This window comes from Vigna unguiculata, chromosome 5, assembly GCF_004118075.2.
Source record: "Vigna unguiculata cultivar IT97K-499-35 chromosome 5, ASM411807v1, whole genome shotgun sequence".
Classification (NCBI taxonomy): domain Eukaryota; kingdom Viridiplantae; phylum Streptophyta; class Magnoliopsida; order Fabales; family Fabaceae; genus Vigna; species Vigna unguiculata.
In genome coordinates, this window is record NC_040283.1 from 26,737,055 (window position 1) to 26,764,601 (window position 27,547).

General features: G+C 34.7%; 2 protein-coding genes and 1 pseudogene across 3 annotated transcripts; 1 reads left to right on the plus strand and 2 right to left on the minus strand.

The window, feature by feature from the left end:
- The first annotated feature begins 520 nt into the window (after positions 1 to 520).
- On the plus strand, positions 521 to 1,156 carry LOC114184542 (cytochrome P450 89A2-like). The gene has a single exon (XM_028071851.1). It carries the CDS (start codon positions 521 to 523, stop codon positions 1,154 to 1,156), a length of 636 nt encoding a protein of 211 aa, XP_027927652.1.
- Positions 1,157 to 5,810: 4,654 nt separating this feature from the next.
- LOC114184544 lies at positions 5,811 to 8,542 on the minus strand (annotated as a pseudogene).
- An 11,114-nt stretch (positions 8,543 to 19,656) lies between these two features.
- Positions 19,657 to 21,856, minus strand: LOC114184172. Of its 2 annotated transcripts, none has more exons than XM_028071439.1 (5): positions 21,564 to 21,856; positions 21,051 to 21,245; positions 20,889 to 20,963; positions 20,415 to 20,555; positions 19,657 to 20,297 (listed from the first exon to the last, which is right to left on the minus strand). In XM_028071439.1, exons 1-5 carry the CDS (start codon positions 21,564 to 21,566, stop codon positions 19,953 to 19,955), a joined length of 759 nt encoding a protein of 252 aa, XP_027927240.1. In that variant the 5' UTR covers positions 21,567 to 21,856; the 3' UTR covers positions 19,657 to 19,952. The 2 variants fall into 2 exon arrangements, with proteins under 2 accessions (XP_027927240.1, XP_027927239.1); XM_028071438.1 differs by having other exon boundaries at positions 21,379 to 21,855.
- Positions 21,857 to 27,547: the final 5,691 nt, after the last annotated feature.

Here is a 27,547-nt window from a genome sequence, read left to right on the forward strand (position 1 = left end):
TTTGATGTTTGGCCTCAGATGTCAAGGAAACCGGTGCAAAAAGGCTTTTATGCCTCGGTTAAAAATTGAACTAAGGTCATATCCTTTAATTAGGGTTCAAATCGCGAACCCATTTCACTGTTCTTCTTCTTCCCTGCGCCTGCAACCTCAATTCCCTATTCTCTCTCTCTCTCTTGGAAATTACGGACCACCACAGTTCCACCACTCTGCGAATGCCTCTACAGCCACTGCTCCGACGAGTCTCTACGGTGCCTTCTTCCCCACTTCTAGCCATCGTCGCGCCACCATTTCTCGCAAGGGGTAAGTTGAAAACGCATTCCCTTTTTTCCGTTTTGTATACTCTTTTTTACAATTTGGTTTACTGTTTTGCGTTTTGTTGAGATTTTTGGTTGTTTTTGCTTTTCTATGTTATTTTTGACATTCTCAATTAAAATCATATTCTTATTGTCGCAAGTGGGCATTGAACATATTAAAGAGACACATTACGGAGGAAATTGAGTCTGGAAACAAGGTAGTACCAATGGATGAGCATTTCAGCTATGCATTGTATGCGCTATTTTCTTTCATATGTTTCGGAGAGAAATTTGATGAGAGAACCGTGAGGAATATACAAAGGGTACATCATGGTTTTCTTCACAACTTCATTAAATTTAATATGTTGAATGTTGCACCTTTCTTGTCTAAGATCGTGTTCAGAGGGCTGTGGAGAGAGATCTTGAAAATTCATGAAGATCAGGTGAATGTGTTCCTTCCTATCATAAAAGCACGCCAGGAGAAGATAAAGGGCGAGCTTGTTGTTGAAGAGTTTAAGGCTTATGTGGATGCCCTTTTTTATATGAAGCTCTCGAGCAATGGAAGCAAGTTGAGGGATGAAGAGTTAGTGAGTATGTGTGCTGAGTTTATGATAGGTGGAACTGATACAACAGTGATGACTTGGCTATGGTGCATGGCGAATTTGGTGAAGTACCAGCATGTGCAAGAGAATGTGTTTGATGAAATTAAGAATGTTGTTGAAGGTGATGAAGAGATTGAGGAAGAGCATTTGAAAAGGATGCCTTATTTGAAGGTTGTGGTGTTGGAGACTTTAAGGAGGCACCCTATAGGGTATTTTATATTGCTTAGGCAGAAAAATATAGTATATGGCTTCGATTCTTAGTTGAATCGAGGTAGAAAGAGGAAATATATGGCTTCAGTTCTTAGTAGAACCGAGATAGAAAGGGAGTTTTCTTTCTCGGGTGAAACCTGAGACCAAAAGCTGACCCTTTTTGGCCTCAACTTTATATGCTTCGATTCTGGAACCGGGGCATAATGACAAAGATAATCGCTGCTAAATATCCTTTATGCACTGGTGTTATAATTAACGCAATACTTCTAGGAACATTGAATAACGATTTAATACTTAGAAAAACAATAATAGTGCAGTAGGAACAAAGTAGTGAAAGTCAATCCCAACATGCTCATTCTCATTAGTTTTATTCAACTTAATTTGTAATTGTCTGGATCAATATTAAACCACCAAAGTACAATTTTATTCCAAATCAAGATTGATATAAGGTTACTAATAAATTTGAACAAATCCTTGTGGATACAACACTTATTTACTATAATTGAACTAGTGCACTAGCTGGACTTTACCAATAACGAGGTCGATGTGTAGATTTGTCAAGGATTTGAGTAAAATTAATCAGTAGCTATAATAAGTTCAGATTTGTTGTAAATCTATGTATAAGGTTGTGAATTCAATTTTTTTAGGTTTAAATAGTTTCTTTTCTATGCTCAATTGCCTTTTAGTGCTTCATGTAAGCAAAGAAGAAAATAGGTTGAAAATTACCTATTTGACCTTGAGATAGAAAGAACAATAAGAGATAATAGCAAAACTAGAAAACAGAAGAAGCAAGAAAGGTTAAGTACGCAACACAGAGAGCCATGCACTTCAACCCTAGTTCAACAACCTCAATAGGAACCAATGGCAAAAGATGTTGTACAAAGAAGATTATTGGGAGACTATGCTCAAAATCAAGGACCAAGACATTTTTCCAGCATAGTCAAACCAATAAAAGGAGTAGACATGAAACCAACCCTGCTATCTTTGATCACATCAAACCGTTTTCAAGACTAGATTATAAAAATCCTTACAACCACTTGTCCACTTTCTACAAACTTATTGGCACCATGGAATTACCATGTGATGACGAGGAGGCAATTTATCCTATATTATTTCGATTCTCACTTACGGAAAGAGCTGAGACACAGTTGCAATCAAATCCTAGCCAAAACCTATCTAGGTGGGAGAATGTGGAGAAGAAGTTTTTGACCAGAATTTGCCCCCCTCCCCTTCCCATCTAGATATATTAGTGTCAAATATGTAATAAAAACATTCTCTAGAGGAGCAAATGAACCAGATTGTGAAGCATGGGAGAGATTCAAATAACTACTAAAGAGAATTCCTAATCATAGTTTTGATGATGTGACTCATGTGCTGGAGACCATCTAAATGGTCATTGCACAACAACTAAACCAACATAAATAGAGGATGCCAACTACATGAACAACTCTAGGTGGCTAAAAGGTTACTCAAACAATTCAAATTGGAGGAACAATTATAATTACTATGCTAAACCCTATCAAAAGCAAGCAACTTACCAGAGTCAGCAACCCCATCAATAGGACAAATTAACCAAAATGGATGAGGCTCTCAAATAATTCATGTAGGTGTTTTCAACATGCCAAACGTGGAAATCATAGAGATTTAGGAAGATTATAACTAGGATTGGATAAATCAAATATCAACAACATTAGTAATCCAAAAATTGGTTACTCCAATTATAAATTTCATGCCCAAAGTAGATTCGTCCCGTTCGCCCAACGAGCCAACTAAACTCACCCAGCTAAAAGAGGTCCATTCGCGCAACTAATTGTGCGTTTTAAAAATCTATAAATAGAAGGCGCTTTTTTTTATTTATTTTTATGTTTCATTATTATTTTATTTTTGGATTTTATTTGATATTTCAAGTTTTATTGAATAAAAGTGGAAAAGATAAAAGCTTGGAATATCATTTACAAATAAGTGAAAATCTCAGAGATTTAAGAAAATTATCAACATAATTAGTGGAATATTAACTAGTCAAATATTATCAACAGAATAAGTGAAATATTGACTAGCCAAAGGTTATCAACAATATCATATACCCACAATGTTAGTTATTCAAATTACAAATGATAAGATTTGAGGAATGTATCAAAGATATGGAATCTTCAAAGATTAATATCTCTTCACTTGAAGGTAGAAGGGCATTCTAACGGATGGAGACATTCGATTTCAATATCAGCATAGTCTTCAGTATGGTTAGGAGTAGCTAACTCCCTCATTCACGGTAGTTAGGTGCAATGTATTCTTAATTCTTTGTGAATTCTTCATTCAATATAATTCTTTTCCATAATCTCTTATATTTTATTCTTGTTTTAACTTCATTCAATATAATTCTTGTTTTGCACATACGAGTTTCCATACTGATCTGAAAGATAGTTTACAAGTCTAGTTTATGATCTTTAACTACATGTTCTAGATGTGGTGCATATGTGGGAGTACCGGCTGATTTAAAAGATAGTTTGGGAAACATAAGTAGGATAAAACAACTATTGATTTCACATGCTAGACATAGATGTGGTCATTGGGCATTCTTAAACATCAACGTATTGTTCATTAATGCAAACGTAATCATAAAAATTGCTAGACAAAATTTTTATTATTTTAGTTTAGGCTTGTTTGCGACGAAATCGAGGCATGTTACAAATGATGTGAATGTGAGAGACAAAAATTGAATTATATTGTTTATTGATTTTTACTTTCAATGAAATTATGAAACTCAATCCCGGTGAAGCTTTTATATTATATTTTTCTAAATCAAGCTCTTTGTTTCCATTATGTCAATTCCTTTTATTCTTTACAATTTAATTCTCACTTTATTTTCCCTAAACCAAACATGTTTTGTTCTTTGCAACTTTATTAGTAAACAATCCTTTAAATATAAACCACATTAGTCCCTATGGGATACGATATCTGGACTTGTCCATTTTATTACTTGTACGATTTTGTACACTTGCCAATTCCATAACAAGTTTTCCCCGCTGTTGTTGGGGACTATAAGTAGCATCTATGGTCTTATCTTTAGTGTTCAGCTCAAGTAGTGACGTCCTCTATTGCTCATCTTGGTGTTATCCCCAAGTGGCGTGGCTTCTTCCATTCATTCCATTCTCCGTTCGATTCGCGTTTCAACTTCATACCAACTCACCATCCACTCACGTTTTGGTTTAATTCGTGTTTCCCTTTTTCAATTATGTGATTTGTATCTGTTTGTGGTTTTATTCATCCATCCGCTTTTTCTGGCTGGCATCCATTCACCGAACCTTGCATGCATTTTCCCCTATTTTCTTAAATTGCAAAATGGGTATGAAACTCACACTCATCAGTTGGACGTAATGTATCTTAACTTTTTATGATTTTTGCTATTCAATATATTTCTTTCCCATACTCTTGTGTTCTATTCTCAATCTTAACTACATGAATTGATTGATTTAATATTTTTGGGTATCTAATCATTAGACACAATATTAGAACCTAGACTATAATAGAAGAACTAATTAGGCATCTAGACATAAAGTTCATCATTGGCCATTCTTAAACATCCGAACTTAAGGCTTAATGCGATATTTTAATGAGAAAAGGTTTGAGACATTAGGGTTTTTATTAAAGTTTACACTTGTCTTTAAGAAATTAAGACCTGTTAGATAGTGGTGTGAATTCTAGAGTCGGGAATTAAAAATATATTGTTAGTGTTTTCATATTGATTTGATGCATGAAATTCAACCATAGTAAAGTATTTGCCACATAAGAACTTTCACCAATTTAATTGCATTCTAGATTTTAAAATATCCGAACATTCAATATTCAATATTTATTTTATCCTTCAAAGTTTTTACCGAAATTAGTAAAGAATCCTAGTTTTCTAAACAATGCAAGTCTCCTAGGATTACGATATCTGGACTTTCCATTTTATTACTTAAACAATTTAGTGCGCTTGCCAAAATTATAACACTGGTTAAGGTAGATAAATCTTCTTTCCTATACACTTTGTAGTTATTTATATGGAAGAGGATTATAAATTCCTTCTCATCCTTGGAAGACTTTTTGTGAAGACAACCAAGGTGATCATAGATGTTGATAAGGACAAATTAAAAATATGTGTTCACGATGATGAAAGTGCCAAGCCTAAAATGTTTTCCTTCAAAAAAGTGCCAAGCCTATCATTCTCATCACCTTATTGACCAAAAATAAAGAACAAAGATTGGTGGAAGTATTGAAAGCTAACAAAGGAGTTATTGGATAAACCTTATTAGATCTGAAGGGAATCAATCTTTCCTAGTGCATGCATTAGATCCTAATGGAGGAAGATTATAAAACAGTAACTCAACCACAAAGATGCCTTGACCTTAGTATGAAAGAAGTTGTAAGGAATGAGGTAATAAAATTACTTGAATTTGGAATGATCTATCCAATTTCAGATAATGATTGGGTCAGTCTTGTCTAGGTAGTTCCAAAGAAGGGAGGAATGACAATAATTCACAATGAAAAGACAGAATTAATCCCTTCAAAGAGCGTTAGTGGATGGACAGTGGCGGATCTTGACCAACATTGTTAGGGGAGCCCAAATAATACATCCAAAATTTATACATTTCATTATTGTCACTAACACAATAAAAATGAATTCATAACTTAATATAACGATAATTAAAAAAGAAATCACAAATATCTAAAAGATTGCCCTTCGTTCCTTCAGATCCCTGAACTCATCAATAATTGAATCAGAACTAAAATTTTCAGCTATTTCTTTTTCAATGTAAATAATCATATTGTCGGCAAGAAATTCATCTTCCATTTTATTCCGCAATCTTGTTTTGATAATCTTCATTGCAGAAAATGATCTTTCTGTTGTAGCTGTAGAGACAGGGAGAGTTAAAATAAGACGAATTAAACGATCAATCAAGTAGAATGTCCTTGACTTTCCTGTTCTTGCCAAAGATTGACATAATTCAAGCATGGTTGATAAATTCTTCAAATCTGGATGGTTAGGAGCATCAATAAGAAAATGTTGAAGTTGAAATTTTAAACTAATCTTCTCTTGCTCACTAAAATCTAAAGGATAGTATTTGTTCACAAGAGAGCATATATCCTCAATGTTAAAAGCTTTATAAGCATCCTTAGGAACTAAAGCATTGCTTAGAGTTAAAAGTTCCATTGTTTGCTCACTAAACCTGTCATTTAATTCTTGCAACTGCTTGTCCACTGTAACAAGAAATATATTCACCCTAAAATGATGTTCCATAGTGACATGATCTTTTTGATGTCGAGAACGACCATGACGTGCAACATAAGTAGAATTAAAATCATGAATATCAATGTCATGTTGTTCACAAAAGAATACCACACCTTTCAATAGATTTTGCCAACCATCATCCCTCAACTTTTGAATCAAAATTTTAGTAGAACAAACCAATTGCATAGCATTCAATATATCATGAGATTGTTTCTGCAAAGCTTGGCAAAGACCGTCACTGTAACAAGAAATATATTCACCCTAAAATGATGTTCCATAGTGACATGATCTTTTTGATGTCGAGAACGACCATGACGTGCAACATAAGTAGAATTAAAATCATGAATATCAATGTCATGTTGTTCACAAAAGAATACCACACCTTTCAATAGATTTTGCCAACCATCATCCCTCAACTTTTGAATCAAAATTTTAGTAGAACAAACCAATTGCATAGCATTCAATATATCCTGAGATAGTTTCTGCAAAGCTTGGCAAAGACCGTCAGTAATTCCCATAATCTCTTTCATCATGTGTAAAATTAATATGAACTCAAATGAAGACAACATATTCAATGCAGCATCAGCATCACCCCTTTGAGAATAAGTTGATCCATCAACAATAGTTTTTCGAAGAACCAGACAAGATGCATTATATAGCTTCATCATACTACAAATGGAATAAAAATGTGAACTCCAACGAGTATCACCAACTCATTTTAAAGTGCCAATTTGATTTTTTCCTTTACCAGTTTCAAGTTCACCCATTTCTAACAATTGAGTTATTCCATCTAATTCAATAGCTTGTAACTCATCATGACGTTTACTAGAGGAACACACAACATTTACAATAAAAGCCAAATTTGAAAAAAATTGATGAACTGGAATGACCTCTCTTGAAGCAGCCACTAAAGCAAGTTGTAGTCTATGAGCAAAACAATGCACATAATAAGCATAAGGATTATCATTGAGAAATAATGCTTGCAACCCATTCCATTCTCCCCTCATATTACTAGCACCATCATACCCTTGACCGCGGATATTGGAAACATCAAGATTATGCCTAGAGAGAACGACACTCAATTCTTTTTTTAGAGTGGCGGTTGTTGTATCCTTAACATGCACAATATCAAAAAATCGTTCTTTTATATTACCATCCTTATCTACGAATCTCAAAACAATAGCCATCTGCTCTTTTTTAGATTCATCACGTGCTTCATCAACAATTATGCAAAATTTAGAATCTCCAATTTCTTCTCGAATGTGACTTCTTACTTTTCTAGAGAAAATGTGCAAGATTTCTTTCTGAATATGATGAGAAGTATACTTAGCATTATAAGGAGCATTTTCTAACACAAATTGTGCCACTTTATCATTATATGATGCTAGAAGTTTAATCATTTCAAGAAAGTTACCTCTATTACTTGACTCTGGTGTTTCCTCGTGGCCTCTAAATGCACAAGCTTGAAATGCTAGCCAACGAATTGTGTCAATAGAGGTTTTGAGCCGTAAACGATTCTTGCAGACTTGTTCTGAACTTTGAATATTTATAATGTTATTAATGTGCATAGATTGATTCAACAAGTCTTCACAAGCTTTCATTGCACTGTTATGCGGTGAGCAAGGATTATCTCCAATGTGGTTGAGAAATGCACATCTTTTTCCCGCATTAACCTTTCTCCATGATTTAAAACCTTGTTTAGTAAACACATCTGATCCAAAACGACCATATGGCTTTGAACTAAATAGATAACATGCCAAACAATAAGCTTCATCATTAGCCGGGGAATACTCTAACCAAGAAGGAAACATTTTAAACCAACTAGATTGAAATCTCCTTGAATGTTTTTCCTTAGAATAAGGATAGTTTTCAAGTTGCATTTGATATGGACCTCATTTTAAATAAGCTCTTCGAATCTCATCTCTTTGACTCATTGGATATTCCCATATTTGAAGACGTTTTCCTGGATCACGTTCCAAAGAATTAATATGAAACTCCTCACCTATAATTTTTTGAACCTTAAAAGGGGGCTCCTCTGATTGAACAATTGGAACATTAGTATCATGCTTTAGAATATCTGGAAGAGTTGAATTTGTCCTGTTTTCATCTTCACGGGTAGCTTCCCTTTTATCACTTTTAAAAAATGAATCTATTCTTTTATTCTTCATCAATATACCTATTTTAAAAAAATACTAAAAAATGATTTATCATAATTTAATAAAAAATTGAGAGACATAAATACCAAAATAAAATTCGATGATAATCAAACCACACTTAAAATCCAATTATAAAAAACACACAGTACAATCATTTTTTTCTTCTATGTTGATAAAATAAAAAATTAATATAAAAGAGGCTCATTAAATAAATTATTAAACTAATATTTCACTATCAAGTGAGACAAAAGAGAATTACCTTCTTTATTTCTTCGAGGATGGAAGAGAACAATTGAGAGATGAAAGCAAAAATAATTGATCTTTTTCTCTTTAGAAACAAAAGAAAATAGGTAAGAATGGAAGATGAGAACAATTTGTAAGAAATTCAAGGCATAAACATATAAAAGTGGCTCATTAAATAAATTATTGAATTAATATTTCACTATCAAATGAGACAATAGAGAATTACCTTCTTTATTTCTTCAAGGATGGAAGAGAACAGTTGAGAGATGAAAGCAAAAATAATTGATCTTTTTCTCTTCAGAAACAAAAGAAAATATGTAAGAATGGAAGATGAGAACAATTTGTAAGAAATTCAAGGCATAAACATATAAAAGTGGCTCATTAAATAAATTATTGAATTAATATTTCACTATCAAATGAAACGAAAGAATTACCTTCTTCGTTTCTTCCTCGAGGATGGAAGAGAATAAAGGAGAAATAAGAGAAAAAATAATAGATCTTTTTCTTTTCAGAAATAAAAGAAAACAAATGAGAATGAAATATGAGAACAATTTATGAAAAACACAATTTATAATGAAAACAAATAATATAAAATATCTTGATAAATCTTTTTAATCTTTATTTTTTATTATATTTGATTTTATATTTTATTATTTATTAGTATTAATTATTATGTTTATAAAGGAAATAAAATATTTGATTTAATATTTATAAAAAAATAAAATCAAAATACTAATATCTATAATAAAAAAAAATCAAAATATCTATGGTAAAATAAATTTCAAAATTTTTGGGGGTGCCAAGGCACCCCGTGCATCCATAATACTCTGCCACAATGGATGGAGAATGGGTATTGATTATAGAAAGTTAATCAATCAATTAGAAAGGATCACTTTCCCTTTCCTTTCATGGACCAAACATTGAGGAGGTTAGCTAGTCAAGCTTATTATTGCTTCTTGGATGAATACTCTAGTTATAATTAAATAGTAATGGATCCACAAGGTCAAGAAAAGACATAATTCACCTATCTATTTTGAGTGTTTGCTTATAGAAAAATGTCATTTGGGTTATGCAACGTTCCAACCATATTCTAAAGATCATGTTTGCCATCTTTTCATATTTGGTGAAAAAAAGAATAGAAATCTCCAGGCATGACTTCTCAATTTTTGGATCATCAATTGAGTCATGCTTGGAGAATCTTAACGTAGTTCTGAGGAGATATGTAGAGAAAAATTTTGTCTTTAAATGGAAATATGCCATTTTATGGTGAAAGAAGGAATTGTGCTTGGTCACAAAATTTCTAAGGCATAAAGGTTGATCCAGCCCAGGTCGAGGTAATATCCAAGCTTCCTCCTCCAACCAATATTAGAGGAATTAGAATTCCTAGGTCATGGTGGATTTTAAAGTAGATTTATAAAGGATTCCTCTAAAAATTTTAACCTTTTAGAAATTTACTGTTGAAGGAGTCTAACCTTATGTTTGGATGAAACATTTCAACAATGCTTAGAAATTGAAATACTTTGCATTTGAATTGCTTGCAATTAAATTTCATTCATTTTTTAAATAATTTGTTTGGATAAGAAAATTAAAATACCTTACATTTCAATGTCGGGCTTGACAGTTTGGAAGGGTCAGTCCGGGTCGTCGAGCCTATCTAGGTCGTCAGACCCGTCCAAGTTGTCAGGCCCGTCCGGGTCGTCGGGCCCGACGGTTTGGAAGAGCATCTTCGGGTCGTCGGGCTAGTCCGTGTCGTAGGGCTCGTCCGGGTCATCAAGCTCATCTGGGTCGTCAAGCTCGTATGGATCGTCGGGCTTGTTCGGGTCGTCGGACCCGTCTGGATTGTCGGGCCCGTCAGATCATTAGTCTTGTCCGGATAGTCTGCCCCATCCGATTCGTCGGGCCATTCTGGGTCATCTGGCTCGTTCTGGTCGTAAGGCCCGTTCGAGTCGTCGGACCCGTCTGGGTCGTGGGGCCCGTCTAGATTATCGGGCTCGTTTGGGTCGTTGGGTTTGCCTGGGTCGACGAACCCGTTTAGGTCGTCGGGCCTGTCTGGTTCATCGAGCTCATTCGGGTCGTGGAACTTGTCTGGGTCGTCGGGCTCGTTTGGGTCGTCGGACCCATGTAGATCGTTGAGCTCATTCGGGTAGTCGGGCCCGTCTGGGTCATCGAGCCCGTTCGGGTCGTCAGACCCGTTTGGATCGTCAGCCTCATTTGTGTCATCGGGCCTACTAGAGAGTCTAGAATGTGAGGTTGAGTGAGAAGAATTTCAAATTCCACCTATTTTGAAGGTATTTTAATTTCTACTAATTTAGCTAATTGAAATCCCTCAAAAAAAGGCTTACATTTGAAATGCTTTTTAATTTATGTATCCAAACAAAGCATTTCATTACAAAGAAATCTAAATTCTTCAAAAAAATGAATTGCTTCATTAAAATACTCTATCCAAACACACTTTTATGTTAGTAAAATGCCCAATAAAGCTCAAATAAACTTACAATTGAAAAAAAGCTTCTAGTTATAATGCATGGATTGGAAAAGTTTTGTGCCTGTAACATCCCGACCAGATATTACGAATTTAAATAATAAAAATAAAGAATTAATACATCAGCGTCATTTATTAAAACACCATTTCCCAAAAACACGGGAAATTTAAAACTTTATTTCATCGTGGAATATCTCAATTTCATATGTTATAAAATTCAAATATAAAAATCATGTTCAATATTCCAAATGTTTACACAATTCCTTAAATTATGGAAAATAATAAAACTCTAAGAAAATCCTCTCCCAACTAGCCCGGCTCCGGCTCTATGCCTTACCAGATCCACCTGCAACATCATTTGCTCACGTGTACACGATCATCGCCAAAAGCAAGCACATAGGGTGAGCTAATAATAAAATAATCATATAAACAATCATATATATATATATATATATATATATATATATATATATATATATATATATATATATATATATATATATATATATATATATCACAAACACACCAAAGGAAATCCATCCTTTGATTCTATACCACATGGCCACCACCATGTTAACCGTGTTCTACATCTTCTGATGAGTACCTCGTGATGTCTTGCTGCCACACCTACAGCCACAACTGGTAGAGCACGTGTGGGAAACCATGCTACAGACCGTACTCTGTAACGCCAAGTGGAGTTCCCAATACGAATAACATTCGTAACGTCCCAAGACTACCAAACTGTAAGCTTAATACTGAGGACGGTAATCTAATTGGACCCATCCGTACACGTTACAACGTGCACACTCACACCGGTAACACTCGCTGACCCGAGCCACAACTCAAGAGTCCCTCATGTTCATCCGTCATTTTGAGCCACAACTCAAGGAATGTCATGTGCTTAACCCCTTGTTCCGAGCCACAACTCGAGAGATACGTTCCGAGCCACAACTCAAGGAACACCAGCAAGCAAAGCTTTGAAGTATCACCAAAGCCTTGTAAACCACGCACATCCAAAGTAAGCAAAGCACATTTGCCTCAACAGTATCGCCTGGCGCAGCTCACGAGTCGCTAGGCGCATCAGGCTTTTAGACCGCCTAGTGGGAGACACGTACCGTCAGGCGCTAAGCGCCTCGAGCACACTAACACTATAGACATCGCCTGGTGGGACCTCACTCACCGCCAAGTGCACGCGTTCCAGGAGCCCACTATGATTGACGCTATTGCCTGGCGGTGCCGATTTTACCACCAGGCGTTAACCAGTACACGCACAGTTCTAGTTCTGGTTTGTGTTCAAGCACAATTACACAAACACTACCCACATGGTCACTCATTTAGAGTTCTATAACTTAGTTGATTACTATCAACAATGATTTCTAGTTGTCATAACTCCTCATGTATACATTCATTCCCTATATGTCATCGTATAGGCATCTCAAGTATTCACTATTATCATTTCTTTATGAACTGATGCAATCTGCGTTTGGCACTCTAGTTCCTAAGTGCATGACACCTTCCAATCCAACAGAACTCTAAGTTTCTTATGTCTTCACGACAATGTTGTTATTATCACAATTCTCCCAAATCTCAATTAACCCCTAGTTAATACATACAGCTATATCATGAATAGACCATCCTCATCCTCTGTCCCATGTCCCATGATTTGCTCATAACTAATTCTACTTCCCTAGAGACCCAAACTCACAATTGTACCAAAAACCACGTAGTACCACTTGCCTCTTCGCTGGCGCCTGGCGGCACATAGCCTGTCGTCAGGCGGTGCTTCAGTCCTGGGCAATCCAGGATTCTTCTCTACACTTGTGAAAACCTCAACCAACCCATCTATTCCGATTTCCCTCAATTTTTGACTTAATACTCACCACTCAAGTGTTTAGGTTTACAATTCATCCCTAAAACTTTTAATCACACGAAATTCCATTGATATTCCCATTCAAGTTGGTCCAACTCTAAAGTCCCAAATTCACAAACCCTAAGACGACATTCATGAGATTTTCATCGAATTTAACCCCTAAGCATGTATAATTCAATGAAATATAGCATGTAATCATTCTCACACAATTAGAACAACCTTTTTCCCCGATTAGAATCGTCCAAAACACCCAAAACATCAAAATCGAACCAAAATTGGTTCGCGTTGCCTGGCGGGTTTTCATCACCACCATGTAGTTCATGCCGAAACCCAGAAACTAGGTTAGCCACCAAGCATCGCTTGGCGGATAGACTCGTGCCGCCATGCGGTTCCATCTCTGGAACCTAGAAACAATACAAAAATAACATAAGTCGCCTGACGGCTTTGAATGCCCACTAGGCAGTTTCTGGAAAATTTTCAGAAACCTAGAATTTCAACGTGACAAAAAATGATTCATACATATACAAGCTATTCATAAAACAATTAAACTTAACACACAGAAGTAGCGAGTTCTAGCTCTCCTAACCTGGATTCCCTTGCTTAAAATTGCAATACTATAGTTCCTTGTTGATGGTAATACCTCCCTTTGATCAACTCTAATCCTCTCCAATTGATCTCCAAATTCACCCTCACACAAAAATTTTAGCACAACTTATTGTTCTAACTTTAGAAAGCTTCTCTCTCATTAGTTTTGCCTTTAATCCCAATTTCAATTACACTTTTAATTGGTTTAATGGATAAAACGAAAATTAACATTACACCCACTTTTAATTTCTTTGTCCTTTCCCATTCATGCCAAAGATAAGTTCAGCAAAAAGAAAGCTTAATTTTGATTATACCAAGATTTGAACCCATAATCATGCTAATGTCCAAATCAACGCACAATCATTTAACCAATTCATGTTTCGTGATAATTCATATAATTCTATGATTATGTTATCACTCATCATGATCCAGCACATTATTAAAATAATAATAAATTAAATAACACAAAAATGACATACATAGGACTTGAACCCAAGTCCTTTCACACAACTAAGTACTCTCAACCATTTGAGCTAGTATTTTTCCACGTTGTACATGTCAGAATTAAATGCCATAAAGGCTCTCACTGCCCGCATTTATTAATTAATTAATTAAATTTCACGAGTCTTACGGTGCCTACCTCTTAGGATCATCAATCATAGTTTACACTTGATCATGCGATTATCAAGTACCTCTTGACTAAAAGTGATTCCAAGTCAAGATTGATTTGGTGGATCTTTCTTCTATAAGAATTGGATTTGGCCAACAAAGATAAAATGGGAAGTGATAACCTAGTTGTAGACCACCTACCAAGGTTTTCTAATTAAAATGTCACCAACCATGAAGGAGAAATTTTAGAAGAATTTCCTAATGAGAAGTTATTTCCAATACAAGTGATACCTTGGTTTGCTGACATAGTAAATTTTTTTAAGGAGACTGGAGTAATTATAGAAGAATAGAATTGGCATTAAAGGAAGTTGTTTATGGTTGCTAACCAATTCAGTTGGAATGATCCTCACTTATTCCAAACTGGTGTTGATGGACTATTAAGAAGATATATATTTGGTGAGGAGATCAAGGATGTATTGTGGCATTACCATAACTTGCCTTATGGAGGTCATTAAAGTGGAGAAAGAACAATAATGAAAGTGTTACGATCCGGTTTTTATTGGCCCTTTATCTTTAGAGATGCTTATAGACAATACAAGAATTGTGATAAGTGTCAACGAGCTGGGGGAATTTCAAAGAGAAATGTCCTTCCCCTACAAAGTATAATTAAATTAGAAATATTTTATTGTTGGGGAATATACTTTGTAGGACCACTATAAATGTCTTATTCAAAAGAATACATCTTGGTGGTAGTGGACTATGTGTCAAAATGGGTTGAAGGTATTGTTGTAAAAACAGATGGCTCTTGAACAATGATTAAATTCCTTGAATAACATATTATGTACCAAGAATACTCATCAGTGATGGTGGTACTCAATTCTGCAATGAGTAGCTAAGGAGGGTGTTAGAACACTATAAACTGAAGCATAAACTTGTAACTCCTGATCACCCTCAAACTAATGGCCAGACAGAGGTCTCTAAAAGTGAGCTTAAGATGATTCTGGAAAAAATTGTCACAAGTTCTAGAAGAGACTCTTCCTTGAAGATTGATGAGATAGTATGTGCATATAAAAGTGCATCCAAGACCTCCATTGGACCAACTCTATTTCAATTAGTACATGTTAAAGCTTTCACATACTAGTGGAGTTAGAGCATAAGGCATTATGGGCCATGAAAGCCTTAAATTTTGATCTAAAATTTGTAGGGTAAAAGAAGAAGCTATAAATCAACAAATTGAAAGAAATGAGGTTGTAGGCCTATGAGTCATCATCCAATTACAAGAGCAAGGTGAAAGCTTGATGAAGTCTTAACCCCAAACAAGGATGGAGACACATGCTTAAGAAGACTAAGCATGATTTGGAAGCAATCCCTAATCCTTCATCCCTTTCATTGTTTTTCATTATGTTTGAATTTCATTATTATGACTTAAACTTGGTTGATTTGTAGACCTTTGATTACCTGTAAAAGTTATTAACCTTCAAGCTCGAGAGGCTTATGAACCTACCCGATGCAAAATACATTATTATTGCCAGATCCAAAGTGTTGGCACAAGCAAGCTTGAAGCAAAGAATTGATAAAGCCATGTGCATGAAGATCTTAAGTGTTTGATGAAGATTGATGAAGATTCTTGAAGATTAAGTTCTAGTGTGTTAAATCTGTAAATAACATGTTGAATGTAATATGTTAGTGTTATATCTTGTTGGTAGGCTATATGACATAGGTTAGATGTCTTGTGTGCCTTAGTGTGTCTATTTTAATCTGTTAAAATGGGTTTTAACAAGTTAAAAGGCTTGTTGTATATAGTTTCTGATATGAATGTATTCAGTCAGTTGAATTATTTTTCAATCGACTAATTTCACTTAAGTCAGGTGAAATCAGCTAACTGTACGAAAAATTCAATCGACTGTTTTCACTTAAACTAGACTATATAAGCATTGTTTTTGCGAGCAGAGGTGCGAATATGAGTTTTTGTGCACGAAATTTTGTCATTCTTCTCTGGAAAAGCTTTCTCTGCAATACACAGCTGCAACTCGTGTTTTGAAGATCTTGGTTGATCTTGGTTGATCTTGGAGGCATTTTGGCTTGTGAGTAGCTTGAAGAACACATGTATGGTTGGCTAGGGATAGCCACCATCAGGTTTGGATGTTCTTGTGCCTTTGGTTGGTTTGCCTGATGTGATTTTAGGTCTGTAAGTGTGATTCTTGTAGGGTGTGTGTCTATATTTTTTGTGAGTCAAAAATCTTGTGAGTTTTGTTGTTCAAAAGTGTAATCTTGGAGTGTGATTTGTAAAACTTTTGAATATAGTGGAAACCAGGCTTAGGTTTTTCTGGTAAACTAGATGTAGCTCTGTGATTGTGATTGAGTGAACCAGTATAAAAACAGTTGTGCATTTCTCTTTTCCTCATCTCACTCTCTTTGAAACTCTTTAAAAACTCAAGAAAACCAAGCAATTTGATCTTTGGTGTGATTTAATGTGTTCTTGTGTAATCTGAGGTTGTATACTTGTTAAAAATACTGATTGGAATAAGTCTTGTATGTAAAAGATTGTTGTTTGAGTTGAATTCGTGAATTCTAGGTACAGAACGATGCTATCTCCTCGGACTTGGGTTCAGAACATTGGTGCCACCTTTGTGAAAAATGAAAACCATTTACCTTAGCCCTCCATTGGGGGATGAACCCTCATTCTAGCCTCAACTAGGGGGCTTGTGTTCCGGTACACCCAATAATCTTACATCGCTTAGAAGTCGGGGTCAAAGGAAGTTTAAATACTCATTTCTCCTTCAATCCAACGAGGCACATTTTAAAGACAAAATGTACCATAATAGTCAAATCGACCACCATGGACCAATGGCCAAGTTAGTTGTAATGTCATAATATTCGGATAAGACCGCTAACTTAGGAAAGTCACCATAGTGGCCGGATCAACCACCATGAACCAATGGTTAAGTTATCTGTTATGTCACAATATTCAAATAAGACCGCTAACTTAGGAAAGTTGCTAACCCTAAAGACTGCTAACTAATAAATACTCATCGAACTTAAAGGAATAGTACACGGTGAAACAATATTTACATGACGACCATATTCGCTAACTACACGATCTTCTCGTAACTGGCAGGGCCGCCCATCCTAACTTGGAATAAAATAGTTAAACCATTAGGGCAAAGTGTTGAACTTGATGTCCGGGCTTAATTAGGCCCATACGAGCCTAATAAAGCCTAACCCATAACCTAAATCAAGCAAAATATGATTAATGTTCTATAAATAAGAGAGGACCAAGACAATTAAAGGTACACATTTTCATTGGTGCAAGAGTTAAGACTTGACTTTGAGAGTTTTTGCTAACTTGATCGTTGGAGTCCTTTCTGCAGATAATCTCGCACGCTCCGCAAAGTGCTAAGAGACAAAAACACGACAAATAGGACCGGAGAAAGTCCATCCGAGATGTTCAAAGATCGTGGTAAGGTGAGATTTAAGTCTCATAATAATCTGTTATTATCTCTGCAGAAAAAAACCATGACAAAAACTCTAAACTCCAACAATAATTGATCCTAATAATTATGTGATCATACTTGGATTGGAACAAGATCTTTTTGTTATTATTTAAAGCTAACTTCTTGTGCATACTCACAAACGAATGTCCAGCTAAAATAATATGTGCGTCCAAGAAAGTACTTCACCGATTTGAGTCAAAAAACGGAGAAACAAAATACAAATTAGACACGCCAAAAAAGCATTAATAGATTAGTAGTTAATAAAGTCGAATATTTCCAAGGCAACAGCTGAATAGCAACTCAAAAGATTTAGTTCGAGGTGAAAGAGACAAAATTAGAAAGCATAAGACAAAACTGAATGAACTCACATAAAGCCTTGCTGCATAGGACAGGGAGGAAAATTAATCGAAAAGGATATGTATATTTTATTGTTTACAGTGATGTGATAACGAGGAAGGGGTTTTGGGGTATTGAACCGTAGTTGTTGGTTGAAATGCAAGACGTTAAATAAAGGGTTCTTAGATGTTATGTCATTTTATGCTTTTAGGCCAATATGATATCCAATGGGATATGATACATGAAGAGTCACCCTTTTACCCAGAACATGAAAAGGACAAGTAGCTGTGACCTTTGCTCAGGTAAGGTGGGTCAAATGGACTCCACTTGCCAACCAGCAATTAAGACATTTCCACACTTTCTCCTATTTGGTGCCATATATTCCATTACTTTCCATTGCAAGGATTGCAAAAACATCTTAAACCCCCTCTCACATCCAATTTACACTTATCGATTCTTCTATTATCCACTCTTCACCATGGACTATGCTTAAAAGTATTAATATGGTACTTTATGTTTTCAAAAATATTCTTTTTTATTTTTATAACCAAAATGTTAAATAAGTCAAAGACCAACTAGTCTTTTACATAATAATATAAAGAAGTTATACATTTATGAAAACATTAGTATATAAGTATATAATTATAAAATGTATAACTAGATTAATTAACACTATTATATTTATATACAGTCTTAATATAAGTTAAAATATAAATAAAACAGAGATAGAGATATATTTCTATTAATGGCACAAGAAACTGAAATATTATTAAAATAATAAATTGAAAGTATTTCAAGGAAAGAAAAGAGTATTTGTTTAAAAAATAACATTTTAAACACATTTACACTAAAATTCATTTACATTTAATGACTTCAATAATCTAAAATTAGAATACTAGAAAGAGTACTTCAGTCAACAGTCGTACAATAACGTCTCGATTTATAGTGTTGCTTAATCAGAATTATTTTCTATAAAAATAACATAATTTATAATTTATAATTTAATTTTGCGTAAAATAATGAAATAGAAAGACTTTTAAGAAAATAAAAAAGGAACATCCTGAAAGAGCATTTGGGTGATTCATTTTCCTCAAACTGAGGATATTTATGGTGACGTAAAGTTACAAGAAAAACCCACCATTTAATGAATATGATTCGAATGGTTGGGAGTTGATTAAAGAAGTTGCAAGTTTGCCATAGGAGACCTCAAATGCAGCGCAATGGGATAGGGACAAATAGCAATAAATTAAAGAGCACTGTCTTTGAATTTTGTCACGACGCTGCACTAGGAAGCAGAAACGAGAAGGAAAAAAATAGGACAAATTATCGTGCAGTACAAACCCAATCCTTGCTATTCTGGGATTACCATAAGATTAGTGTGGGACACACTCAACACATAGCCACTTCCTCTTAAAAACCCTGCTCTATCTGCACCTCCTAATCCAACCAAATATCACATTTTCCTCCGCAATATCCAACACCAATTTGCTCCATATAAAACTGCGAATTAACACTGATAAACCTCAAAATAAATCATTACACTGTTCTAACAAACTCGGTACATAGATACATAGCAGCAGCAACGTACGAAGCAGAGGGTGATAATCTACAAAACTAGGAGGTTTTTCTTCCCCGTAAAGTGTATTAAGTTCCAATCCCAGATTTAAAATCCATAGTAATATTTAGAATAATTGATAATGATAATAGCAAAATGCCAAAAAGTTGTTTCCTTTCATGAGACGGTTTTCATTTTTCATTTCTCATTTTCATCTGAGAGAACCTCCTCACCCTCTCGCTAGTCCTTCAATACAGCGGGGCCCTCTGGGGGTTCCCTTTCCTCCGGTTCATCAGACCCGACGAGATTTCCGACACAGGCGAACACGCCGGTCGGCACGGTGGCCGGAAACCAGACCCGCCGGTTCTCTTCTTCCTCACAATCTCAGTGGTTGCAGTGCAAGCCAGGGTGGTCCTGCAATCCACCCCGCCATACCCTCCGGAGCCTGACGAGGTTCGGGCCGAACCGGCCGGTTCCAGAACCGAGTCAGGGGTCATCAGACCATCGTCGAGCCCAGATTCTGGTAACGGCAAGTAGTTGCACTCGAAGAGGTAACCGGAGAGAGAACCCGTTGTTCTGACGAGATAATTGATCTGTGAGAAAAACAATACAGGTATATGAATGAGAAAAAGACCCGTGAGAGGAAAAAAAAATTATATGCACAAAAAAGGATGGGAATGCATTATATATTAGGAGTAATAAAAGAGGACCTTGCAAGAAAGGGAGCAGAAGTGGTATGGGTCTTGCAGACTTCTGTCACAGGTGCTGCAGAAATTGCCGGAGCCTCTGAAGTTCCTTGTCTGTGGCCTTTGGTTTAAAAATACCACTTTTGCACTGTTGGTTGTGTAGGACTGTAGAGAGAGAAAGTAACCATGTGGGTGTGAGTGATAGAGCTCAAAACATTTCACAAACCCAACCATCCATTTGTGCAACTTCCACCACCCACAATCATGTAAGACAGACATGAAAGGAAAAAAACAAAACATTTAACGAAACTTGATAACTTTGCTCCTTTTAATTAGCTTGCTTGAAACACCAGGTTGAGGGTGAAGTTGCACGAAGGAGATTAGACACCGCCATAATTTTTATTTTTTTTAAGCGTGTTTTTTAACGAAACTTGATAATTGGCTCAATTATGCCGAATGAACTGAACCTGTGTATGAAAATCAAAGGTAAAAACATACTTGAACCGAAGTGCAGTCAATTAATTTTGCAGCGTCATCCAACCTCACAACATCATGATACACATATCTTCTAATCTGCAAAAAAGGGTGTAAACAGAAGTTAAAAGAATTGAGCATCGGATTTGTTTGCATCTTCTGTGCAACGTAGTGAAAAAACAGTACCTGCAAGAGTCTATGAGAGCGGTGAGGGGACAAACAGTGAGGGCAGAGACTGATGCAACAATCCAAGCAATAGACGTTCTTCTCGTTCTTCTTCGCCTCCTCGTGAATTATGCAAGCGTTGTAGAACTTCTCCGTAAGGAGGACTTGAAGCCAACGAGGAGCATGAGACGAGGAAGGAACGAACTGCACGGGTGACTGAAGGAAGGAACGAAGTGAATTAAAAGAAATTCAGCAAAATAAACAGAAAATGGAAGAACAAAAGAGAAGAAAACAGGAAGCAAGAAAAGAAGCAAAGTGAGAAAGCCTAAGAGGAAGAAAGGACATCCACCATGATTATTTTTTTCCCTTTGCAATTTGAATTTTGAGGAGTGTTTGCGTCAGGAGAGTGAAGCGAATTAAGTTGAAAAGAGGCATAAAAATGGTATAGCTAAAGAAGAAAGCAGTGAGGTGTGTGAAAGGTCATTAAATTTAAGCAGAAAGATGTGTATGAGTGTGTAGTGTGTATGTACCCACCATTGTTTTTGGTAGTGAAATTTGAATTTGGGTGTGTGAGTGTGTCAGGTGGAGAATGGAGAAGAAGGAAAAAGAATTGGGTGTGTGCGAATGGTTATGGAGAAGAGTGAGGCATGATGAGAGTAAGTAAAAACTGGATTTTGAAAAAGGAAGAGAGAGAAAGAGAGAGTAAAAGGAAACGGCGCCTGGCAGCTGAAGATACAAATATTACTGTTACCAAGAAAGAATAGGCGAGAGAAGGAAAGAAAGGATGTGGTAAGGTGAGGAATGGTGGGGAGGGTAGCCACAATTAAAGACAATTCAGTCGTACACTACACTTAATTGCTCCACAAGCTTCATCAAATAACTCATCAAAATCTTCAAATAAAATAAAAATAAATAAATAGATAATCACCAGAAAATCTTACTCTGCATTTTCGATTTGTTTTACCGGTTTATTCATTAATTCACTGTTATTCCTTTTTCTTGTCTGACGATTATAACGAAAATGTGTTTGTGTTGTGGGAAACCACTCAGTTTTGGTTTTGGTGATTTTGGTTGCTGTATGAAATTGAAAGTTTTTATTTTTAAGGCTTGCTATTATATATGTTAATTAACTTTATCTGTTGATTAAAAATTTAAATGATCATTTCGATTATTAAATGCTTGTTAATATATTGTTACTTAACAAATTTTAATATTCATAAAATGAATATTAATTATTTTTATTAAAAATAATATATTGAAAACTAAAATGAAAATTTTTAGAATAGAAAAATATTTTATAAGGATTAGAATAAAAATTGATACATGTTACTGAAAATAAAAAGGTCATTTCAACTTTTGAGATAAAAAGTAAAGGAAGAAACTATAGAAACCAAAATTATAGCTAGTTAATTTTACGATGACTAGAAACATATCTAAGTTTTAATTATATACGTAATTATTATGATTTAAAATGTTTTTTGTTCGTAGGAATTATTAAAAGTGAATTTAAAATAACTAATTTTCTTTGAATGTAATAAAAATAGATTTTATAAAAGAAAAGGTTTATGAATAAAACTAAAACAAAAAATTTTTGAGAAATCACAAACTACAGGTCTTTATACTCAAAAGATCAATTTAATTTTTTTTTTTATAAATTTCAGTTACTTTTTTAACACACCGAAATTTTCAAATACATAGTTCATTTAAAAAACCGCTCAAATGTTTAAATTAATCTTTCACAAGAGTTGTTACTTTTTTTTTCCTTATGTTTAGAAATTTATATTGAAATAAAGACTTATTCCATTTGGATACAATATTTGTTGCTTTCATATTTAAGCACATGAAAGAGAGTAAATAACATTTGCTATAAGTAATTGTAGAAAAAGTGACCAAAATCACACCAAAATATGACAGCTATTTTGGATTATTTATATAGAATAATTATCATAAATAAGAAGAATATTAATTACTTCAAAAAAATATGAAAAAAAATAACATAATTAACTTTTATGTGAATAAAAATATTTAATGATAATAAATTAGAAAATAAACATGGACAGATGTGAATGTAACCATTTTAATATTTTTCTTTTAACTGTCAAATTTGTATTACTTGAATTCAATCAATTATTCAATAATAGACACATTAAAAAATTAATTAATTTCCATGTTATGTCTATAAAATATTTTACAGAACTATAAAATAATTAAGTAAGAATATTATAAAAGTTAATAAATTCATTATAATAAGAATCAATGTTTTATTAGTTAGCACATTATTAGAAAAGTAATATTGCAAACTTTATTTAGCTTGCTATATATTACCTATTTAAGTTTATTTTTATTATCTACATTATTTTGTCGTGAAAATATTTCGTCAGTAATTTCTTATAATTAAAAGCAAATAACCAACATTACATTCACACAAGCAGAATTAAACTTTCCATAACGCAGGTAGAAATTGACTGAAATCCCATAAATAAAGTCTCAAAATACAAAAAAATGTAATTTAAAAGAAAAATCTCATAAATTCTAGATTTATAATAAAGATAAACCTATTCATGATGTTATAAAAAAATATAGCTATATAGTAAATATAAATAATTAAAATCAATTACACTTTTGATTACAGAGTCTACAAACGCCAATTAACTTAAAAGAATAATCATATTTTAGTTGTTCAAGATGATAGATTAAGATACTTTCTAACATCAGAAAGCAACATTGAGGTACTAACATATTATATTAATAAATAGTATAGATATATTAAACAATTAAAACTATTTTACTACCAGTGATAACAATAATAATAATATTATTATTATAGAAAAATATAATAGAAAAATATTGTATTTTATATTTTTATTATTTTGAATATAGCTCCAGTAATAATAACAATATTAATCCGGACGTTATTTAAACATTGAAACTATTTGTTATTTGAAAAACAGAAAATAAAATGGGTATAAGCACAAAATAATGAAGGATAAAGGAATCAAAATCCCAACTTTCCTTTTTGCATTGTTGTTTACTAAGAGCCCATGTCCCGAAAACCCTAAAAACCCTAACCAAATGGTTCTTTATGAATGGTTGTCTTGCTGGCGCGTTTTCTCTCTCTCTCTCTCTCTCCCTCTCTCTCTCTCTCCCTCTCCCTCTCTCTCACCGTGCTAAGTGCTAAATGACAAGACAAGAAACAGTGACTTTTCTCAGTTATCGGTAGAAAATGGTTGAAAAAGTGCCCTGTGGGAATAGGGCTTAAAATGACCATATTCATAATGACAATTGTACCCACCACCATCTGCATCGTTTCCATACTTCCACATAATTTACTCTAATTAAACAGCTTCATGTCTATTTATTTTCCATATTTTCACATAATTTAATTTAATTAAATAGAACTACTGTTTCTAGTGTAAAAAATTGAACTTTTTCTACAAATAATCTACTTTTTAAAAACAATTTTACAAACAGACCCGGTAAGAATAAATTTTCAAATTAACATGTTGAAAATTTGGAATTGAATTATTATAAGGTCCCATTTTTTTTTCTAAGATACCTTGACTACTATAGAAATATATATAGAAATAGATAGTTATATGTTTACACAGAAGAAAGTGTTTCTATTCTTGTTAAATAAATAAAAAATAGATATAAGACTTTTATAAGTACATAAAGAATAACAAAATATAGAATCTAATATCAAAGTATATAACCGTTGTAACGGTCACACTACATTGACTTAACTACAACATCCTTCTTTAACTAGAAAATGTTTCTATTCTCATTAAACCAAAAAAGAAATGGATACAAGACTTTTATATGTACACAAAGAATAACAACATATAGAATCTGATATCAAAGTATATAATCGTCGTAACGGTCACACCACTTTGACTTAATTACAACATCCCTCTTTAAGTGAAAATCTTAACAACACTTACATAGTGTCTAAGGAATCTGAATCTTTCTCCTTTCAAGGCTTTTGTAAAAAGATCTACAAGTTGTGTTTCTGACTTGCACTAGGCAATCTCAAGTTTGTCATGATTGACTTGTTCACGTAGGAAGTGAAACCTTGTTTCTATGTGCTTGCTTCTACCATGTGCAGTTGGATGTTTAGCCCAATCTATAGCAGATTTGTTGTCCATAAACAATTTGGGTTGTTGAGCTACTTCAACCTTCAACTCCTTTACCAGCATCACTAACCAGGCAGCTTGACATGCAACTTGAGAGCTGCAATGTATTTAGCCTCACGTGAAAGACAAAGCTACCACCGGTTCCTTCATAGAGCTCTAAGAGATTGGAGCTTGTCCATAGAAAAAGACGTATCCTGTAGTGGATTTTTTTGTCTTCCTCGTGCCTATAACCTCCATTCTCTCTTCTCTCTCTTTCTCTCTCTCGGAAACCAACATCCACCATAGTGCCACCATTCTACTTCGACGAATGCGTCCACTACTTCGACGAGCCTTTGCAACGCCTTCTTTCCCACTTCCAGCCATCGTCGTGCCGTCATTTCTCGCAAGGGGTAAGTTGAAATGCGTTCCCTTTTTTTTCGTTTTGAAAACGCGTTCCACTTCTCTATTTCTTCCATCACCGATTGCTAGCTTCTGCACGTCATTGTTTTAGGCCATACCTTGATCTGACTGGCGTACGTCACTTTGGGGGAGGTTGGTTCCGTGATTTTCGAGACCATTGACTTGGTTTTGGACCATAATAAAGGACTGGCTTGGCCTTCAGCGCCACCTCTATTGAAGGATTTCTTACGGTGGTAGTGGTTGCTATGGTGGCGTTATGGTAGCAAAAAGAGACAGTATATGGCCTCGGTTCTCTACAGAACTGAGGCAAAAAGGGGGTTTTCTGCCTTAGGTAACAACCAAGGCCAAAAGCTTACCCTTTTTTGCCTTAGCCTTATGTGTCTCGGTTCTGGAACCAGGGCAGAATAGTAAAAATAACCGCTGTCAAATACCCTTTCTACATTGGTGTCATCATGAATTTCCTTTCCTAACTTTAACCCTGTCAAAAACTCAAAAATTGTGCCTCAACTCTTTGAAAGACAACTTATATAGTTTGGTCTTAAGTGAATTCAACAAGTTGATTTGTCCGTACAATCTGTTGATTTCACTTGACTTAAGTGAAATTAGTCGATTGAAAAACAGTTCAACTGATTGAATACATTCACATCAGAAACTATATACCACAAGCTTCTTAACTTGTTAAAACCCATTTTAATAGATTAAAAAGGACACACATAACTAGCAAGACATCTAACATATGTCATATAGCCTACGAATATGGTACAATATGTAAACATCATATTTTACACTCAATTTCCACATTTAACACAATATAAACATGATCATCAAATGGATATTCGTCAATCTTCATCAATCACATGTGATCTCATGCACTTTGCTTCATTAAATCCTTTCACCAAGGTTGGTTATGCTAACAATCCTTACACGCCCTCATAGCATTCATGTGTGCTTATATTTTGTCAAAATACTCTCAAATTGTTTCATTTTCATTCATGGTGATAAACTCGAATTGTTTGCACAGGGTTTGAAGTTTCACCTTCTTGTTCTTGTCACCATCTCCATATGTCTTGATTAGGATATCCCATATCTCCTTAGCAGTGCTTCCTTTAGAGACTTTGTTGAAGATCTTGGGGCTCACGCTTTGATAGAGCAAAAATTTTGCTTTGTTGTCCAATTCCTGGTGTGCTTTGTAAGCATGTTTCTCTTCGTCAATCGCTTTTGCTCCTGAACTCTCTAACCCGATAGTGATAAATTCTGCCACATCTTGAAAACAAAAAATGGCCAACATCTTGATATGTCATTCATCAAATAGCTTGTTGTAAAATATGGGTATACCACCTTGTATGATTCCATTGAATCCCACCATGCCTCCTCTGACCCATCTAAGATTCCTTGTTGTCTTCTTGATCACTTTCAAGAGACTACACCTTCCGACCTTGGAAAAGTAACACCCTTACTTCATGCACAGTGCCTTCTTTGTTGTCCTGACACAACAGTCTAACTGTCGAACCTTTCACCACTGTTAACAAATGTCAAGAGTTTTCTCACACCTCCTTGGATTGTCCTTACTCTGATACCATATAGAAATATAGAAACAAATAGTTATATGTTCACGCACACTATATAAGAGAGTGTTTCTATTTTCATATAACGAGCTTGACCAGGAAGTACAACGCACTGAAACATTCTTCATACTTTTACTTATACTCTAAACATATTTCTAAGCTCTTGCTTAAGCATGGGAAAGTCTTTTACAGGTGGATCTTCCCCTATCCGGACCAACCTACCTCATAAAGGCACCATTAGGATTCTGCCACATGTCATACAATGATGACTTAGGCCCAAGCCCAACTCAAGGCCCAAGCCCAATTGGCTCAATCAATAGAGGAATGCTTAATAGAATTGAAAAAGCAGGTGAATCTCAAAATCCATTTGAGTCCAAAGCCATTCAATTATTATTCAAATGGGTCAAGGAAGACATTAATA

Bases quoted from the DNA above. Each gene is read 5' to 3' on its own strand.
- LOC114184542 (XM_028071851.1), top strand. From the start codon at position 521: ATGGATGAGCATTTCAGCTATGCATTGTATGCGCTATTTTCTTTCATA.
- LOC114184172 (XM_028071439.1), bottom strand. The intron at 20,964-21,050 runs GTACTGTTTTTT...CCTTTTTTGCAG, and splicing joins GCTCTCATAGACTCTTGCAG to ATTAGAAGATATGTGTATCA. The intron at 20,298-20,414 runs GTCCTCTTTTAT...TTTTTCTCACAG, and splicing joins TCTGCTCCCTTTCTTGCAAG to ATCAATTATCTCGTCAGAAC.